This window comes from Mustela nivalis (assembly GCF_964662115.1).
Source record: "Mustela nivalis genome assembly, chromosome: X".
In the NCBI taxonomy this organism is placed as follows: Eukaryota; Metazoa; Chordata; class Mammalia; order Carnivora; family Mustelidae; genus Mustela; species Mustela nivalis.
The window spans coordinates 123,735,797-123,754,995 of NC_139040.1; the positions used below are offsets into that span (position 1 = coordinate 123,735,797).

Genomic DNA, 19,199 nt, shown 5'->3' on the forward strand with positions numbered 1-19,199 from the left:
GGGAACAGGGACAGAGATACCAAAATGTCATCAGACACCCAGGTTTCTTCCAGCTATGCACCCCTCCATAAGGTATGGTCTTTGACCTCATGATCACAAGGTAGCTCAAAGAGCTCCTGCCTTCACAACCAACTACACTGCAGGAAGGAAGAAGGAGGAAGAGAAATGGCAAGAGAGGCTGCCAACTGACAACCCTCTTTAATGATCCTTCCTGGAAGCCCCACCAATGACTTCAGTAGGCTCTCCATCTGAAAGAGGGGTTGGGAAATGCAGCCTTCTAATTCAGCACATTCCACTCCCTGCCCACAACAAAACCAAAACAAAACAAATAACACACACACATTTATATGGTTATACTAGTAAGGAAAAAATCTAAGAATGGATATTGGGTAGGCAACTAGAAATCTCTGCTACAGATATTAGAGAAACATGAAATACTCTTATTCAATTCAACTTGACTCAGCCTTGTGCAATAATTCTCTACCCATATATAACATGATTTCCAGGCTTCCCTATTTCATCTCTTCCTTTAACCTGGATCACTGGGGCACTGGTCCTTCATTGCAAGTTCTCCCTTCTATCTTCCTTTATTCTAAACCATAACTGAGCTCCCGAATTTCTTTGGTCACTGAAGAAACAGAGGGTTCTTCTTCAAGTTCTGTCACAGTCCTGTATCAGTTAGTCCTTGCTGCGCAACAAACCGCTCCAAAGCTTAGTGTCTTAAAATGACCATTTTATTCTCTCTCATAATTCTGCAGGCCGATTGGACTTAACTAGGTACCTCTTCATCTGGTCTCACTAGAAATACTACTTTTCGGGTTTCTGTAACTAGCAGTTTTCCTAACAGATACAACTACAGCCGTTGAAGACAAGGCGCTATATGCCAAAGTTACTTCACACTAAAGGAAAACAATGTTTTTGCCCTACCATCTTGAAACGTTGTATGTGTTGGTTGTATTAAAGAGAACACTGATGGAAAAAAGGTTACTAAGTTTTTTTTAAAAAGGGTTGTTAAGAGTTTCAGTTTAAAAAAAAAAACTTTAAGAGTGAGGTTACACATATGAAAGGTTAGAAGTGGACTACCTTCTCTCTCTTCTTACTTCCTCCTATAGCTCAAGGCCTTCGTTGCTTCAAGGGACAACAGGAAAATACTTGGGGAACCTTCTCTTTATGACCCAGAATCTTAAAACATAATATATGTTCATCCACAGGGAATATACTCAAGATTCATTACCATACAAAGCTGTTGCTGAATTTGAAAGAGAGAAACAGAGAAAAGAAGGCGTTGGTCTTTCTTCTGAACCCTACACTTGCCTGATTTAGTTTTAGATATTTCTCTGAGGCCTTAAGCTCAACAACTTCAGCTAATTTGCATTGCACTTATGAGGCCTAATAAAGCAGTCCTGTGCTCCTGTAAAAGGAAATAATTTTACGAAGGTTTAAGTATATAGAGTGTTTCCAAAGAAAAAGAAGAAAACCCACATTTTCCAGTAAAGCAAATAATTCTACATATAATGAAACAGAGCATTAACAACACATTTTCTTACTTAGAAAAATAGAAAAACTTAGACCACGACACAAGGTGATTAGTTGAATATTATTACAAAGAATTTAAATATACAAGCCTGGCTATAAAAGATCAGGCTCAGCCACTTAGATAAAAATCTATCTGCTATGTCAGTTTCCAAGAAGTGCCAGAAAAGTCAGAGAAACAATTCCCCGTGGGATTTTGTTGTTGTTATTTATTTTTAATTTTTTTAAAATTTTAAACTTTTTAAAAAGTTTTTATTTATTTATTTGACAGATAGAGAGAGAGAGAGAGAGTCAGCAAGAGAGGGAACACAAGGAGTGGGAGTGGGAGAGGGAGAAGGCTTCCTGCTGAGCAGGGAGCCCAATGCCGGGCTTGATCCCAGGACCCTGGGATCATGACCTGAGCGGAAGATCACTTCGGCTTAACGGCTTAACTACTAAGTCACCCAGGTGCCTGTATTTGTCTTTTGTCTTTTTTTTTTTTTTTATAAAATTCTAAAAAATGTTTTATAGAGGTCCATCAATTCATGGAGACAAATCAGATACACTGGAGGATGGGGTGCTGGGGTGAGAGGGGAGGAAAGCTGAGCTTTTTCCACACTTCCACATTTTATAAATTCAGAAATGAATGAGTGGCACTATACTGAAAGGCACCTATTGGCCCATCTTCCACAAGAAAGACATCTTACAATAATGTTTCTATTGGTAGGTTATGATTTTTCATTTTGTTATTTCTACAGTGGGGCGATCTATGATGTTGTATCAGAAAACAGAGAACGGACAAAACATAAAGACAGAAAGACAGAAGACCAGAGTAACATTCAGCCAGTCGCAGATAAAAGGTCATCTGGACACAAGCCTGAGAGCAGCACGACGCCGTCCACTGCAATTTCCCCGCGTTTGCCCTTGCCACGTTCTGCTTCAAAAATGATCTAATAATGGAGAAGATTAAAAAAAATTACTTCAAACCATTCAAGTCAATGATATAATCCAACTATTTAATAGCAATTAAACAGAACTGAACTCGGGGCACCTGGCCAACTCAGTCAGTGGAGCACGAGACTCTTGAACTTGGGTGGTGAGTTTGAGCCCCATGCTGCATAAAGATTACTTAAAAAAAAAAAAAAAGGGACTGAACTCATCAGCCCCTATGGCGAAGGGATAGGCATTGACATTGCATACATAATAATGTATTTTCCAGATGTCAGTATCTGCACTGAAAGGATTATATTCAGAGAAAACAGGGTCACTGCCACTCCTAAAAGCATCTGCATAGCCTTGAAAAGCTAAGAAAGGTATGGCAGAAGGAGGACAGAGCCTGATGTGGGGCTCGATCCCAGGACCCTGAGATCATGACTTGACCTGAAGGCAGAGGCTTAACCCACTGAGCCACCCAGTAAGTTCTTTTTTTAAGATTTTATTTGACACACAGAGAGAGGGCACAAGTAGGGGTAGTAACCAAGGGAGAGGAAGTGGTAGGCTCCCCAGTGAGCAGGGAGCCCAATGTGGGGCTTAATCCTAGGACCCTGGGATCGTAACCTGAGCCAAAGACAGAAGCTTAACCGACTGAGCCACCCAGGTGCCCCAAGTTGCATAAGTTCTTTATTTATTTTGGATGCTAACACTGTATCAGTTGTCATTTGCAAATATTTTCTCCCACTCAGTAGGTTGTCTTTTAACTTTTCGTTGTTTCTTTTGCTGTGCAGAAGCTTTTTAATTCTGATGTAGCCCCAACAGTTTATTTTTTATTTTGTTTCTTTTGCCTTAGAAGACATCTAGGAAACTGTTGCTGGGACCAATGTCAGAGAAATTACCGCTTTTCTCTCTTCTAGGATTTTTATGTTTTCAGGTCTAACATTTACATCTTTTAATCCAATTCGAGTTTACTTTTGTGTATGGTATAAGAAAGGGGTCTAGTTTAATTTTTACATGTAGCTGTCTAGTTTTTCCAACACCATTTGTTGAAGAGACTGACTTTTCCCCATTGTGTGTTTTTGCCTCTGTAGTAGATGAACTGACCATATAAGTGTGGGTTTATTTCTGGTTCTCTATTCTGTTTCATTGATATATGTGTCTATTTTCTGGACAGTTCCATACTGTTTTGATTACTATAGCTTTGTAGTATATCTTGAAATCTGGGATTATAATACCACCAGCTTTGTTCTTTTTTCTCAAGATTGCTTAGGCTATTGGGGTCTTCTGTGGTTCCATACAAATTTTAAGGTTATTTGTTCTTGGGGCGCCTGGGTGGTTCGGTGGGTTAAGCCCCTGCCTTTGGCTCAGGTCATGATCTCAGGGTCCTGGGATCGAGCCCCGCATCAGGCTTTCTGCTCCACGGGGAGCCTGCTTCCCCAACCCCCTCCCCCACCTGCCTCTCTGCCTACTTGTGATCTCTCTCTCTCAAATAAATAAAATCTTTAAAAAAATTATTTGTTCTAGTTCTGTGGAAAATGTTGTTGGTATTTTGTTTAGGATTGCATTAAATCTATAGATTGTTTTGGGTAGTGTGGATATTTTAATATTATTTGTTTTCTAAATCCATGAGAATGGAATATCATTCCATGTGTTTATATCATCTTCCATTTATTTCATCAGTATTTTATAGTTTTCAGAGTACAGTTCTTTCACATCTTTGGTTATGTTTCTTTCTGGTATTTTATTATTTTTGATGCAATTATAAATGGGTCAGTTTTTAAAATTTCTCTTTCTTCTCCCTCGTTATTAGTGTAGAGAAATACAATAGATTTCTGCACATTGATTTTGTATCCTATGAACTCACTGAATTCATTTGTCAGTTTTAATAGATTTTTGATGGAATCTTTCTGGTTTTCTACATGTAGTATCATGTCATCTGCCAATACTGAAAGTTTAACTTCCTCCTTACCAATTTGGATGCCTTTTATTTTTCTTGTCTGATTGCTGTGGCTAGGACCTCCAGTACTATGTTGAATAGAAATGGTGAGAGTGGACATCCTTGTCTTGTTCCCAACTTTAGGGGAAAGGCTCTTCCCCACTGAGGATGATGTTAGCTATGGGTTTCCATATATGGCCTCTATTATGTTGAGGTCTTCTCTCTAAACCTACTGTGTCGAGCATTTTTATCATGAATGGATGTTGTACCTTGTCAAATACATCCATTGAAATTATCCTATGGTTTTTATCCCTTCTCTTTTTGATATGGTGGATCCTGTTGACTGATCTGTGAATACTGAACCACTCTTGCATCATAAATCCCACTTGATCATAGTAAATGATTTTTTTAAGGTATTGTTGGATTCGGTTTGCTAATATTTTATTGAGGATTTTTGCATCTATGTTCATTAGAGATATTGGGCTGAAGTTTTCTTTTTCTTGTGGTATCTTCATCTGGTTTTGGTGTCAGGGCAATGTTGGCCTCATAGAATGGATTTGGATGTCTTCCTTTCTCTTCTATTTTTTTTTGAAATAGTTTGAGAAGAAGAGGTATTAACTCTTCTTTGAATGTTTGGTAGAATTCACCTGTCGAGCTGTCTGATCCTGGACTTCTGTTTCTTGAGAGATTCTTGACTACTGATTCAATTTCATCATGGGTAATCAGTTTCTTCCAATGGTTGTCTGAGGTTATCTATGGACACTAGATTCTTAGCAACAAGACTCCAGTCCTAGTAAAGATTTCTGTGTCCTGGCCAGACATGGAAGTTGGTGAAGAGATGGGTGACTTTACGTACTGGATGGGTACAAAGACTATCCATGGCCCCCAGGATCAAGTGAAAATGTGCTGCCTTCTCTTAATATCCGGGCTGCTTTTAGCCCTTCAGGAGTGCAGGGCCCCCTAGGGAGGGGCACCCTCCCTCAAGCCTGCGTGAGCAAAGAGCCGAGATCGAATCCCATCCCGCTCCCCCCTTATTCAGCATCCCCATCCTCCAGTATGCCCCAGGAAGGATGCCCTTCATACTGGAAGAGTTCAGGGCATAGGTGCCTGCGTCAGAGTCTGGCTGGGCACAAGTGTCCCTCTTGACAGAGCAGTGTTGTGTTACAGTGTCCCTGCTGGCTGGGCTCTTTGGCAGCATATTTGCAAAAATGTGTACTTAAAAAAAAAAAAAACCCACTGTTTTGACGGCACATGCTACTACCCGCCCCCAAGCTACCATGTTCTGGGACGCCTGGGTGGCTCAGTTGGTTAAGCAGCTGCCTTCGGCTCAGGTCATGATCCCAGCGTCCTGGGATCGAGTCCCGCATCGGGCTCCTTGCTCGGCAGGGAGCCTACTTCTCCCTCTGCCTACCATTCTGTCCGCCTGTACTCGCTCTCTCTCCCTCTCTCTCTCTGACAAATAAATAAATAAAATCTTTAAAAAAAAAATAAAATCTTAAAAAAGAAAAAAAAGTGCTTTTGCCCATGCCAGATAATGTACGCTAACAATGTGACTTCTAGCGGGGGCCCTGGGTCACAAAGAAAAAAATCTGACCTTTGGAGAGGCTGGAGACTGAGTAACAAAGGTCAGCTGTGCAGGCTGTCACGTGGGCAGACTGACCCCCAACAAAAACTCAGTACACCAAGGCTTGGGTGAGCTTTGCTGGTGGGCCACATTTTGAGAGTTGTCACACACACTGCTGAGAGAACCAAGGGCTGTGCGTACAATTCTCCCGAAGGAGGAATACCACCAGCTTGTGCCCGCGCTCTCCTGGACTCTGCCTTAAGCACCTTTTCCCTCTGCTGACTTTATTTCACTGTAATAAACTGTAATCATGAATACAGCAGGTTCTCTGAATTCTGTGAGTCCTTCTAGGGAACCACAGAACCTGAATGGTCCTGGGACCCCAGACAACAGCCACAATCTCAGTTTAATCTAAAAAACATTTTAAAAATGACCTTCTAGGGCGCCTGGGTGGCTGAGTCGGTTGGGTGCCTGTCTTTGGCTCAGGTCATGGACTCGGGGTTCTGGGATCGAGTCCTACATCAGGTTTCCTGCTCAGCGGGGAGCCTGCTTCTCCCACTCCCTCTATCTCTTACCCCAGCGTTCTCACTGATCAATAAATAAAATCTTAGCAAAGAAATGACCTTCTAGCTTCCATTCATTGGGGTGAGTGCTGGGCACTGAATAAATGAGCAAAGACATTCTTTTACGTATTAAGGATTTTGCAGTCTGGAGTGAGAGGCTGCCGGGGAGGAGCCGGACCTCCGGACAGATCTTGTCACTAGGGCACGCGATGCGCATGCGCCTGACAAGCCAGCAGGGCTGACCCAGTCTTGCCCATTTTGCTCCAGAATGCAAACTCTTGTAACTGTAAGGAAAAAGTTTTATCTTTGTGGCCCCCGTGCCTAGGTACTTGAGTGTTTTGCTTTGTTTGCTGGATCATGGAAAAACAACGTTAGTATCTCATTGCACGCTGGCTTTCTTTCCACTTACACTCTTGGTAGTGGCGATCCCTTGATACAACGGAACCGTCCCCGTCTTCCACCTCTCGTCCTCACTTCCGGTCTCCTCCCAGGCCAGGATATTGTTACTGTCTTTCACAAACACTCGAAGCTTCCCGACTTTTTCTCCGGCCAGCCGGTAATCGAAGAGCAAACAGAAGTTGCTTTGGGGCGGCAGGTCTCGGAGGAGGAGTTTCAAGCGGCCGATGTCCCTCGGGCCCGCCACGGCCGGAACTGCCATATAGTAGCCAACAGCTGCAAGAGGAAGAGCGCCCAGTTAATGGAGCCACTGTACGGGCTCTGCCTATAGTGTCTAAACAGCATAGAAAAGGAATGATAACGGGAATTAAAAATTTTAAAACCCGTTAAAAGAAAAAAAAAAGAACACGAATGATACTGTCCTCGAGGGGAAGCTGAAATCCTTTTCATTTCAAACACAGGAACAAAGTTCACATGCGAAAATGGCGCGTGGGGATCACGAAGATGAAATCCTTCATGGTACAGAAAAGGAAACAGGGTCAGAGAAACTGAGGAATCTGTCTGCATTCACAAAGTGTGGTGGTAGCAGATACGCAGTAGGAATCTAATGAAACAGTCTTTTAGCACTGCAGGTAATTTGCAGCTGATGGAGAACTTGTGTTCCAGAACTTTCCACCTTGGTTGCAGGAATGTACGTTCCCCCAGAGTCAATGATATGTATGACGGACAGCTCATTAGGTAGTGTGGCATTTAATCCACAACATACATGAATTTGTCCGAATGGTTTCACGGACCTCAACCTCTTGTAGCGTACCAGTCTGAGTTCTGATTAGGATGACAGGAGCACATCTATTTCTACAATCCATCTCCGAAGGGTCTCTCAACCCGGGAAGCAGTCATGGCTCATCTCTGATACTCGGGTCGTGGCTTTGATGAACCTGGGCAAAAATTCTCAGAGAATGGGATCTCACAGAATGGGTCCCACAGAATGGGGTCTCACAGAATGGGGTCTCAATGAAAAGAAGGAATTCCTGCGGAAGCCAGGACTGTCCAGTCTTCTCTCCCAGCTGGCCAAGTTGCCAGATTCAGCAACTAAAGATAAGCACACTCAGGAGAGGCTGCATTTCAGTTAAGGAGCATGTCTGAGATACACTGACAAATATTTCTTGCTTATCTGAAATGTAGGCATCGTGCATTTACCTAGCCCCTCTGCCAGTGACACCCTCTCTTCGGTGACCCACTGTGGCAGATTTCCCCTTCTCTCTCAGCTAAAGCCCACGTTGACCTGTCCTTGAGATTTCATCCTTCTAAAAGTGCTGATTCATCCTGTGTTTCTTCTATTTAACTATGTAGGGAAAGGCAAGCCCACTTAGAGATCTGTCGGGGACACAGGAGGGAGGAAAGTACGTTTTGAGTGACACAAAGGCTGAGAACTTTGGGGCCATTTGCGAATTGTCTTTGTAAACAGGGGACTTCCCATTGTTCTCTCTAACACATCGTTAGCCTCAGGAGACAGGGATTCCATTTATGCTCCAAATGGGAGCTGCCAGCCAAATGCTCTACCCAAGGGAAAAGATAGGGGCCATCAGTAGAGTTCAATCAACTGGAAAGGGCTGGGATGCCACAGCTCAGAGCTGAAGTTGAGAAAGATCCAAGTGGCCGGCAAGAAATCTGTAAGCAATTGCTCCTTATGGTATTGATACTTTGAGGGGTGACTCTGCTAAAACTTCAGGTATAGGTAAAGGTCATATTTCCTTTCCAGATTTTTCCCACGAAAAGCAAAAACAGAAGCTACAGCACACCATTAGCTGGCAAACTGGGGAAAAGGAACAATTTCTTTTTATCTTTCCCACAATACTCTTAAAATGCACATGAACTTGGGGCTCCTGGCTGGCCCAGTTGGTAGAGTATGCAACTCTGGACCTTGGGGTCAGGAGTTTGAGCCCCACATTGGCATAGAGATTACTTTAAAAAAATAGTTCTCCTTTAAAAATCTTAAAAAAAAAAAAAAAGTACATGAATTCCAGTATCTCTTTCTCTCAGCAGCAGGAACTACTATGGAAGAGTTTTGCTAGAACATCCTGGGTGTGGGTGGGTGGGGGTAGGAGGGATAAGGCAGAGTATATATGCTGAACCAACTTAGCCACTCATCAGGGGAGATTTCAGGAAGGTCTAAAAGTTTCCAAACACGACAAACAACCCTGACCTAAGGAGAGATAAGAGTAATAACCCTACATCACTGGAGAGCCTTCTTTACCTGTGTCCTACCACAGAGCACAAAAGAGTAAAATCTAAATACCATTATCTCGGTCAGCAGGATTCCAGTCAAAGTCATCCTCTATATCCTGTTTCCAGTCACAGACCCCATGGTCAAAGCTGCAGTCAACTGAGATATTTAAATCTGCTAAGAAAAAGGGTATATTTCATAATCATTAAGAGTATTAGAAACATATCTAACATCTTGAGCTCGGGAAGGCCACGCCACGTTTTCAGTTGCTGTCGAGCACTGAGCTAAGCTACTCCATGGTGCTGCTGCCTTGGTAGCCATTTTGTTTGGCCAAACAACCTACAGGAGTCTAAAACTGACCTTTGCCCCTCTTGCCAGTGCAAGCCCTAGGGGCAGCCTGCTGAGTCACAAGGAAATATAAGTTTTTGAGAGGACTTCCCAACAGTTCTTGTGATCAACAGTCCGCCCTGTCTCCCAGGGCCATCCTCTTAGGGGACCCTAAGGGTGAACTCCTTTGATAAGACTCCCTTGGAGCTCAACAAGATCCTGATCTTTCTGGTTTGAACTGACCAATCCAGCTTCAGCCTGGGAACCCCAAAGCACTCCATACATGAACGCTAATAAGGGCATGTGCCCCAGGTCCTGTCTTTCTTTAAGCACCCTGCCTCGACTTCCCCGTGTGGCCCTTGACATGTGCCATGATCCTCCAGGGCCTGTGACTAATACATTTCTCCATTTAAATTTCCCTAGTGGCCTTTTATTGAACCATCTGGCATTCGGGGGTTCTACTTAACAAATATTAATTTAAAAAAGTCACCACAACTGCATGGAACACAGATCGTGGCAAATGAAATGGTCTTAAAGACAGTGTCAAATCAGATACTCTGTTTCAGTTTAAATCTGTGCGGTCCTTCTGGACAAATTGTTGTGATCTTAAAAAAAAAAAAAAAGAGGGGCGGTGCCTGGGTGACTCAGTGGGTTAAAGCCTCTGTTTTCAGCTCAGGTCATGATCTCAGGGTCCTGGGATCAAGCCCTGCATCGGGCTCTCTGCTCAGTGGGGAGCCTGCTTCCTCCTCTCTCTCTGTCCGCCTCTCTGCCTACTTGTGATCTCTCTCTGCCAAATAAATAAATAAAAATCTTAAAAAAAAAAAAAAAAAGACTCCTGGTAGCCATGTTCTTCGCAATTTAACTTTGTAGCACCGTTCCCAATGCTTAAGTCTGGCTCAGCCTCGTGACTTGCCTTGGCTTACGGAATATGGAAGCGATGCTGAGCCAGTCCTAGACCTCAAAAGGCTTGAGTGCTTCCACTCGCTTCCTTGGAACCTTGCCACTGCTTCACAAGAACAAGCTTGGCTGGCCTACTGGAGGATGAGACACCACCTGGAGCAGAGGTGAGTCAGCCATGGTATCCCAGTTGAGGCCCCAGGCATGCAAGAGGCACAGCTAAGATCCGCCAAGTCACTGAGTCAGCCCACGCTGACTGCAGACATGGGTAAGCCCCACCCCGGCCAGCTCAGATCAGCAGAACTACCCACCTGATCCAGACTCCTAAGCAAAAATAAATTTCTATCACTGTAGGCCACTGAGAGTCTGTGGTTGTTTGTTACGCAGCACTACTGTGGCAATGGGTAAGGGATACTGGTGCTTGGGCCCGGAATGTGGTACTTTTCATGTTGTGGGCCCTCAGGTGTTGAAGTTAAAGCAACTGAGTCATTTTCTTCCATCTTCAAATATAAAACTATCTGTCTCGACCCATCACTGTAGGTGTCAGGCAGGAGGGGTGGAGAGAAAACAGCCTTCCTGTATTGTCACCACGGGTACTAATCACATAAAGGTCTACTATTTTCATACTTGCACCGTGTGTGAGGATGTTCTGATTCTTCCCTCGGGTGTTTAGGAATGGAGCAGTGATTCATACCTCATCGTACAAAGACATTAAAGGACATGCGACATTGTCAAAGAGCAGACGCTTGGGAAAAAGTATTTACCTTTGTGTTCGAGTCTGGATGTAAGTTTTCCATCGACCAGAACCAGACCCAATCCGCCTGCTTCATTCACCTTAGGGGCTAATAAAGAACACTTGGTAAGTTAAGAAAAACTCTGAACCCTCATACGCTAAGAAGGAAATGAATGGATGACCGAATAAGACTCTTCTCATGTATTCTAATTATAGAATATGTTAGAGCAGAGTTTCCTTAACATTCCCAAAGCATTCACATTGGTTTCACTTCCCTTTTCTATAACATCATTTTCCAAAGATGTCCTAAGCATCTACACTAGTAACATGCCCCTTCTCAGCAGGGTTTGGAAATATACATTATTGAGATTTTCACTCTATTAGAGGCGATAATGTCATTGGTATGGTAGCTCTTGGATAGGTGTGCCTGGGTCTACTTTTCATTTGGTTAAATCTAACAGCCATGGAGCCAAGGACACACAAGGCAAAAAACAGGCAGCAACAAACGCCTGGCGAGAAAGAAATGCAAAGTCTCAGCCTGGGAATGTGTGTGCACGCACGTGCACGCAGTGGTTGGTTATCTAGAAACTGCCCTGGAGGGGCTGAGACTCCTGGTGGGGTCCCACAGAGCAACCAGTGAGAAGGGCAGAGTCATCCAGTTCATAGGGAAACGTAAGCTCATCTACAGAATGTTTCTCCCTATAACTGTCATTTGGGCCTTTAGATTATAGCCACGCCACTGCGATAGGACCCTTGCAATGAGCGGGATGATTCAAAGTGCCTTCAAGAAGTGAAAAGGCAGAGCTTGGGAGATCTGCTTGGATCTGGGGTCTCTCTGGTTTGGGGGTGCACTGTGTGGACAGCCAGGTAGCCAGACAACTATGCTTGTAGAGTAAGCAAGTGTGCTTGGTGGGGGGCAGAAAGAGAATCTGCATCGAATAGGAACCCACCCCCCACCCTAGCCCTGAAAGGGGAAAAGACCGATCCTCTCGTTTCCCACAGCAGCAAATTTGATTTGGGATTTGCTGAAGATATTGCTATCCAGAGCTTACAGAGAACCCTGCTTCTTAAGGATCAGCATGGAACCTAATTTTACTTCAGGCACAAAGCTGTCTTTTCTTCTTTCACTTGCCAGGAGAAGTCGCAACTCCTTTTTCATAAAATGTGTAAAATAACAAAAATGTTACTCACAGAACACATCTCCTCGAAGGCTTTGCTCCCATTCTATGTGGTTCTTCAGGGCTTTCTCATTTTTTTCCTCATCCTCAAGCCCCTCTTTCTTTCTCCCGTCCTTCTGTTTTTTTCCTCCATTAGAGTTCCTAGCTCTGGAAACAGTCTCTTCAGAGTTGAGGGGTCGCAAGTTAACCTTAGGGGCAGGAGTTCCAGAAGGTTCTGTGATGACATTTTTAATTTTTACCTTCTTTTTCATGCTGTTTTTGTGAGCCAGCAATTTCTTGATTCTGTCTTTGATGGTACCAGGTGCTCTGAGGACTTCCTTCACAGAATTTTCAGGGATAACTAAAATAAACAATCAAGGTGGGACATTTCACATTGGCTATTAATTGGGTCCCTCACGAAAAATGTAACATTTAAAGTGTGGTAAATGAATGTTTCCAGAATTAACCCATATGAGGCTCTACCTCTCGATGTTTCTGAAGTAGGCTCCATGCCCACCAAGGGGCTTGAACTCAACGACCCTGAGATCAAGAGTTGCATGGTTTATCAACTGAGCCAGCCAAGTGCCCCATTAGCACTTGATATTCTAGAAGAACTATTTTTGCATCTATTTAAAGCAGTTCCAATGTTATGGTAGTATCTTAGCTACCTTTCTTTAGGGGACATGCTTTTGTTTTGTTTCAGAAGTTACTGCAGTGAAATAAATACTTTCTCCTCTCAAGGTGGGCTACAGATTCCACAGTGATAGGTTTTCCAGGTCCTCTACTCTTTCTGCATGCATACTGATGTTTTTCAAAGCTGGTGTTGTTGGGGCAACCTATTGATTTGTCTAAATTTGATGTTCTAAGATTACAGTGATAGCGATAGCTTGAACCATATAAACTTCCAGTAATGGACCATTTATAACCTCTAAAAGTGGTGATTTATGGTTCAATGTATAGAGACCCCATTTTTCTTCTCTGTTCTCTCTCCCCATTTGAATCTCTTCACTTCAATCAACTACTATCTAAAACTAAATAATTTTATTTATTGAATATTTAGAGAGGCTTCTGTATCTACTATCTTACACTCACTTTTTATTTCTCACTAGTAAATTAAGTTGCTTTTAGAAATGCACTTCTAAAAAGTATAAAGTAGGGCACCTGGGGGGCTCAGTCAGTTAAGCGTCTGTGTTCAGCTCAGGTCATGATCCTGGGGTCCTGGGATCAAGCTCAGTGGGAACCCTGCTTCTCCCTCTTCCACTCCCCCTGCCTGTGTTCCCTCTGTTGCTCTGTCAAATAAGTAAATAAAATTCTAATATATATATATATATATATATATATATATATATATATATATGACATATATTTAAAATATGAATAAAATAAAAATTAAAAAAATATATATACAATCTCAACACTTCCAGGTTGATTCCTCTTACTGCCCCCCCCCAACCAATGTCCCGGGTGGGGGCAGAATATGTTTGTGTGGAAGAACACAAGAGGTAGAATGGTCATTTAGCCCAATACCTCTGTTCTGTAGATGACACAACTGGGTGATGCTGAGTCACTTGCCTAAAGTCACTCAGCTATCAGGGGCAAAGTTAGAATTGGAGGGTCAAGAAGATGAGTGATTCCTTTTCCAGGTTTATTCCTGTTTCAGGGTTATGGATTACTTTTTTCTAGACTGGTTCAAATTCCTTGAGATCTAAGGTCCAAAGATACATGCCCCTTTTCCAGGGATCTACTCATGATAATTAAGAATACCTAACCGATATTAAAAAAAAAAAAAAAAAAGGTAATTTTGTTTTTAAAGATTTTACTTATTTATTTGACAGAGAGAGAGCACAAGCGGGGGAGAGCAGCAGGCAAAGGGAGAGGGAGAAGCAGACTCCCCACTGAGCAGGAAGCCTAACGTGGGGCTCCACCCCAGGACTCTGGGATCATGACCTGAGCTGAAGGCAGATGCCTAACCAACTGAGTCACCCAGGTACCCCCAAAAAGTTAATTTTTAAAGAACTAAAAGCAGTCATCTCTAAAATCAGATATATTGTCCTTTTATAAAATACCTTGGCATGTGCCAGTCTAAGACTAGGCAAAAAAGGGTCTGATAACTAGCCTGAACCAATTCACTCAATGCTACTACTTTGACATAATTTAGAGGAAAATGAAATAAGTGAGTAGGCATTAAGTTCAGTGCCTATAAAGAATTCTAGAAAAAGAAACTGGATTGGGATTTTATTAGAATATCTGTCTTAGAAATCTTCTAATCTCTTCTTTCACTCAGTTCCTTGTCCACCATTTGGCTGATTCGATCTGTACCAAAGAATAGAAGAATAAACGAGAAGTAGTCTACAATATTTGGGATAATCAAAAGAAGGAGGAACAATGCTTTGAACATATATATGCTCTTAATTAACACATCACTTTCATTTTGAAATCAATCTAAAGCTATCGTGGTAAGAGCTGCATTTCCCTTTTCAATGAAATGTTCGAGCCGCTTATCAGCGTGACAGTCCATACTTACGGGCTGGAAACCAGCTACTGGTAATACAAGTTATGTATCATTACTCCTTTTCCCAACCTTCGGATGGCCTGTTTCATGCACTCTACAAGAGGCTGCATATTTAGCTTTGATTGGAAGGCGCTGGTCACATGGCCCTTCCTCTGGAGGTCCCACTGTGTAATTTTGTCAACAGTTCCCTGAGTCTTTTCCCAAGACCTCACATGAAAAATTAACAGGAAACACTCATTCCCTGGAAATTTCCTTCATGTAATCAGTAACATAAAACTAAGGACCTTTACTAAATAATGGGGAAGAGGGTTTCAACCCACATCAGGCAAACCTAATCATCTACTTTTAGTTTCTGCTTTGAAGTTTCAATTTTTTCCTATTGGAAAAAAAAAAAAAATCAAACCATCACAACCTTTGTGGTGTCAACAATTTCACCGCTTTAGTATGTAAAAAGAGCTGGGGCAAGGGAAAAAAGCTAGGCATACGCATGACTATGAATGGATAGATGTGGCTTTTTTTTTTTTAAGATTTTATTTATTCATTTGACAGAAAGAGATCACAAGTAGGCAGAGAGGCAGGCAGAGAGAGAGGAGGAAGCAGGCTCCCCGCTGAGCAGAGAGCCCGATGCGGGGCTCAATCCCAGGACCCTGAGATCATGACCTGAGCGGAAGGCAGAGGCTTTAACCCACTGAGCCACCCAGGTGCCCTGATAGATGTGGCTTTATCTAGATACTGCTGTTTCAAAGTTGACTTAACCAGTGACTGTGTCTCTTAAACATTTCTGGATTAACGCACCATCTTCTTGGGACTATAAACACGTGGGAGGAGAAGTTACAGTCAGAGGGTCACTGGCACGCGTGGGGATCGCAGACCTAAAAACAGGGAATTTCAGAGTTTTCAGAATCACAGTCCTGTCTTCTACTGACATTTTTTCTTCGGAGAGATTGGAGAGTTCTCTAAATATCCACTTTGTCAAAAACTTCTACCTACCTGAAAATCTGAACTTTAGAGAAGATCACTATGATGTGAGATCATCTTTGCCAAGAGAACAGGACTCTGACATTCCCTCACCTGGGCTTGGATCATCAGATGATCTCAAACCACCCGGCAGGAGAAAGGTTCCTCTCATCTGAACTCTGCGCACGGCGCTGGGAGGAGAGGCCACATCACAGATGAGGACAGTACTGTGACATGGGGCCCAGCAGACAGGGCGGGGCTGAAAGGGCAGAAAGGCTGAGCCACGGCAGGTTGCTGTGGAGTGGCCCACGAGCGCTCTCCGTCCCCGAGGAGTAGCCACAGGTCACGGACACACCTAACCTGTGCTTAAGCACACAGCCCCGCAGCCCACTTCCCTGCATCCTCTGGGCATTTGTCCTCAAACCAATACTTGACTCCTCTTTGCCTCAGTTTACCCATTTATAAAGTTGGGGGAAGAATAGGGTTTTTGTGAAGTTTAAATGGGCAAATATATGTCCATTAATAAGATTAGTGCAGAACATATTATTTGGCCTGTTTGCTGTTCTTTTTATTTGTTTATTTATAAAAAAGTTTTGTTTATTTCTTTATTTATTTGAGAGAGGGAGGGAGATGGGGAGAGAGAGAGTGTGTCTGAGGCAGACTGCATGCTGAGCAGAGAACTTGGTATGGGACTTGATCCCACAACCCTGAGATCATGACCTGAACCGAAACCAAGAGTTGGACATTGAACGGACTAAGCCACCTAGGCGCCCCTGTTTGCTATTAGTTTTAAAATTCATCAACAGAATGTCGAAAATCTTTTACTGAGTTAAAAAGGTATTTTCCAGGCCATCCCTCCAAATGTCTTAAGGTTTCCATTATAATCGAAAGAAGAAAGTTGGAATGGCCCATTGTAGCCACGCCTGTGATCTTAACTATGTGGTCTACAAATTGAATTAGATCAAGAGCACATTTCTAACAACCAAGGAAATGCTTTTGATGGGAACAATTGTTGAATTCTGCTAAAGAAGCCATTGCCATGATCGCTCCTACTCCTAGTGTACAATTATCGAGCATTTGATATATTCTAGGTTGGAACCAAGCCCTTTATATGGGCATTTTTTTATATGGATTATTTCATGTAATCATCAAAAGAATACTAAGGGCCAGATATCATTATCCGTATTTTTTAGAGGTGGAAACTGGAGCCCTAAAGGTGAAATTGCTTGTTTACAACCCACAGGTAGTAGGCCAAGGTAATGTGGCTGCAGAAGCCATGCCCCTGCTAACAAAGTGCCATCGGTTCCTTTCCTAAATTGACTCACTACCCAAGTCAGGTAATATTGAAGCTTTGATTTGCTTAGAATGAGTAGAGCTACTGTCAGATTAAGACCAAATTATCTATGGGGCACCTGAGTGGCTCAGTGGGTTGAAGCCTCTGCCTTCGGCTCAGGTCATGATCCCAGGGTCCTGGGATCAAGCCCCGCATCAGGCTTTCTGCTCTGCTGGGAGCCTGCTTCCCTCTCTCTCTCTGCCTTCCTCTCTGCCTACTTGTGATCTCTGTCTGTCAAATAAGTAAATAAAATCTCTTAAAAAAAAAAAAAGACCAAATTATCTAACAGTGTAGTATTAATACTCACATATATTAGACCAGGAAGAAACCATACACGTCTGCCTAAAAGGTACTCCATTCCCTGGGCACATATGTGCACAAGGACAGTCTACTAATTCCTCTTGCTTTTTTTTCCCCCCTTGGGGGCGGGGAAGAGAGAGAGAGAGAGAATCTGAAGGAGGTTCCATGGAGCCTGACTCCAGACTGGATCTCACGACCCCGAGATCATGAAATCTAGAATCCAACGCTTAATTGAAAAGCCACCTGGATGCCCCTAACTCCTCTTCCGTACTGCAACACGGAGTCTGGACTTTTGCAAAAACAATGAACCCATAATAGAAGTTGCTCTATCAGTGCTGTATGTTATGTGACAGCAATTCATGCGCACACAAATACATTTTACAATATAATGTTTTATAATGCGGCAAGCTAACTGAACGGGATTCTCAATTTTGTTTGCATGACTTTCCTATGCACGTTAGAGTGAATCTGGGGCCATCCTTTCGGCAGTGTGGTTAAGAGTCTGTTAAGATCAATTTTCAACAGAGATAGGGCTATTTATTTTACAAAGGATCAAAGCAGAATGGATAGGGCTGGGCAAGTAATATGGTGAATGACCCAAAGACAGTTTTCTCTTTTAAATAAACATTCTGGTGAGAGATGAAAAAAAAAATCCAGCAGCAGAATGGGCAGAACAAATCGGCAGAACGAATGGTTTCAAGGTACCAAACAGAACATTGTGAGGAATCTTAGGTTCCACAGAATATGGAAATATTTGCTTTATCCAAGAATACACCTAAAGCTGGATGGTCAAAGAAAAACGGAAGTCTTAACCTAAGAAGTGTTTGTGTTGATGTGGGATTTATCATTTCACAACGCTAGGGGACAACATAGCAAATGCGGGAAGCAAACAGCTATCCGGCTGCAGGCTTTGGGACACCGCCTTCATTTGGACACGAGTAACACACTGTGGGGGCGCCTGGGGGGCTCAGTCAGTTAAGTGTCTGACTCTTGATTTTGGCTCGGGTCATGAGCTCAGGGTCAGGAGACTGAGCCCCACACTGGGCTCCACGCTCAGTGGGGGGTCTGCTTCAGATTCCCTCTCTCCCTCTGCCCATCCACTCACTCACAAGCTCTCTCTCTAAAATAAATAAATAAAATCTTAAAAAACAGTTTCAAGGGGGTTCACTGAGCAGGAAGGAAGGTGACCCCAGGTTTATTCTGGGCAGTTTTTGCTTTGATTCTTAGGTCTGGGGCTGAGGGCGGGTATGCGGAGTGAGTTGTCCGGTTCCTGCAGCAAGTGTGTTCCTGAGGCATCTCTTCTGCATGCGCAGCATTTGTGCATTTGCCATTACAGAATTTCAGATCGAGGAGTAGCTGGCCCTTGGCACGAATAGCAATAACCATAGCTAACTTTACTGAGCATCTACTATGTGCTCGGCAGAACGAAGCTCTCTACCTAGATTACCTCGATGCGAACCTCACAATGTGCTTGAGAGGTACCTGTCTGAATGAGAGCTCCCCCAAGCAGAACCGGAAACAGATACCAAGGATTTGGGTGCGGGGGGTTTATGGGAGGAGATTCCAGGAGGCAGACGTGGGGGAAGGCTAAAGACAGTACCTCAATGGGTGGGAAATCGCTGTGGGTAAGGGGCTCAGTCCTGCTGGGGACATCTGGGAACCAATGTAGAACACATTTCAGAACTGTCCCATCCTGTGACCACTCAGGGTACTTGTCCAGACTCCTGGGGCGCACTGGTTGAGAGCTGTCCTTGCAAAGGGACTGAGCAGTGCTCTAGAAAAAGCACATGGCCACGTGCAGGGAGCCCGGGGCACGGGGGCAAAGATCTGCATGAACTGTCCACCCTGCCTT

General features: G+C 43.4%; 1 protein-coding gene across 2 annotated transcripts in view; it reads right to left on the reverse strand.

Moving 5' to 3' along the window:
• Positions 1–715: 715 nt before the first annotated feature.
• The window catches only part of EGFL6 (EGF like domain multiple 6), a 58,030-nt gene continuing 39,546 nt past the window's right edge, over positions 716–19,199 (reverse strand). Inside the window, exons 8-12 of one of the 2 annotated variants that reach the window (XM_082717020.1) lie at positions 12,280–12,606; positions 11,120–11,197; positions 9,204–9,305; positions 6,918–7,180; positions 716–2,462 (exon numbers count right to left, since the gene is read on the reverse strand). In XM_082717020.1, coding sequence (XP_082573146.1) covers positions 2,352–2,462; positions 6,918–7,180; positions 9,204–9,305; positions 11,120–11,197; positions 12,280–12,606 — 881 coding nt within the window. In that variant the 3' untranslated portion in view covers positions 716–2,351. Of the gene's footprint in view, positions 2,463–6,917; positions 7,181–9,203; positions 9,309–11,119; positions 11,198–12,279; positions 12,607–19,199 lie in introns of both variants that reach the window. The other variant, XM_082717019.1, reaches the window with a different exon arrangement.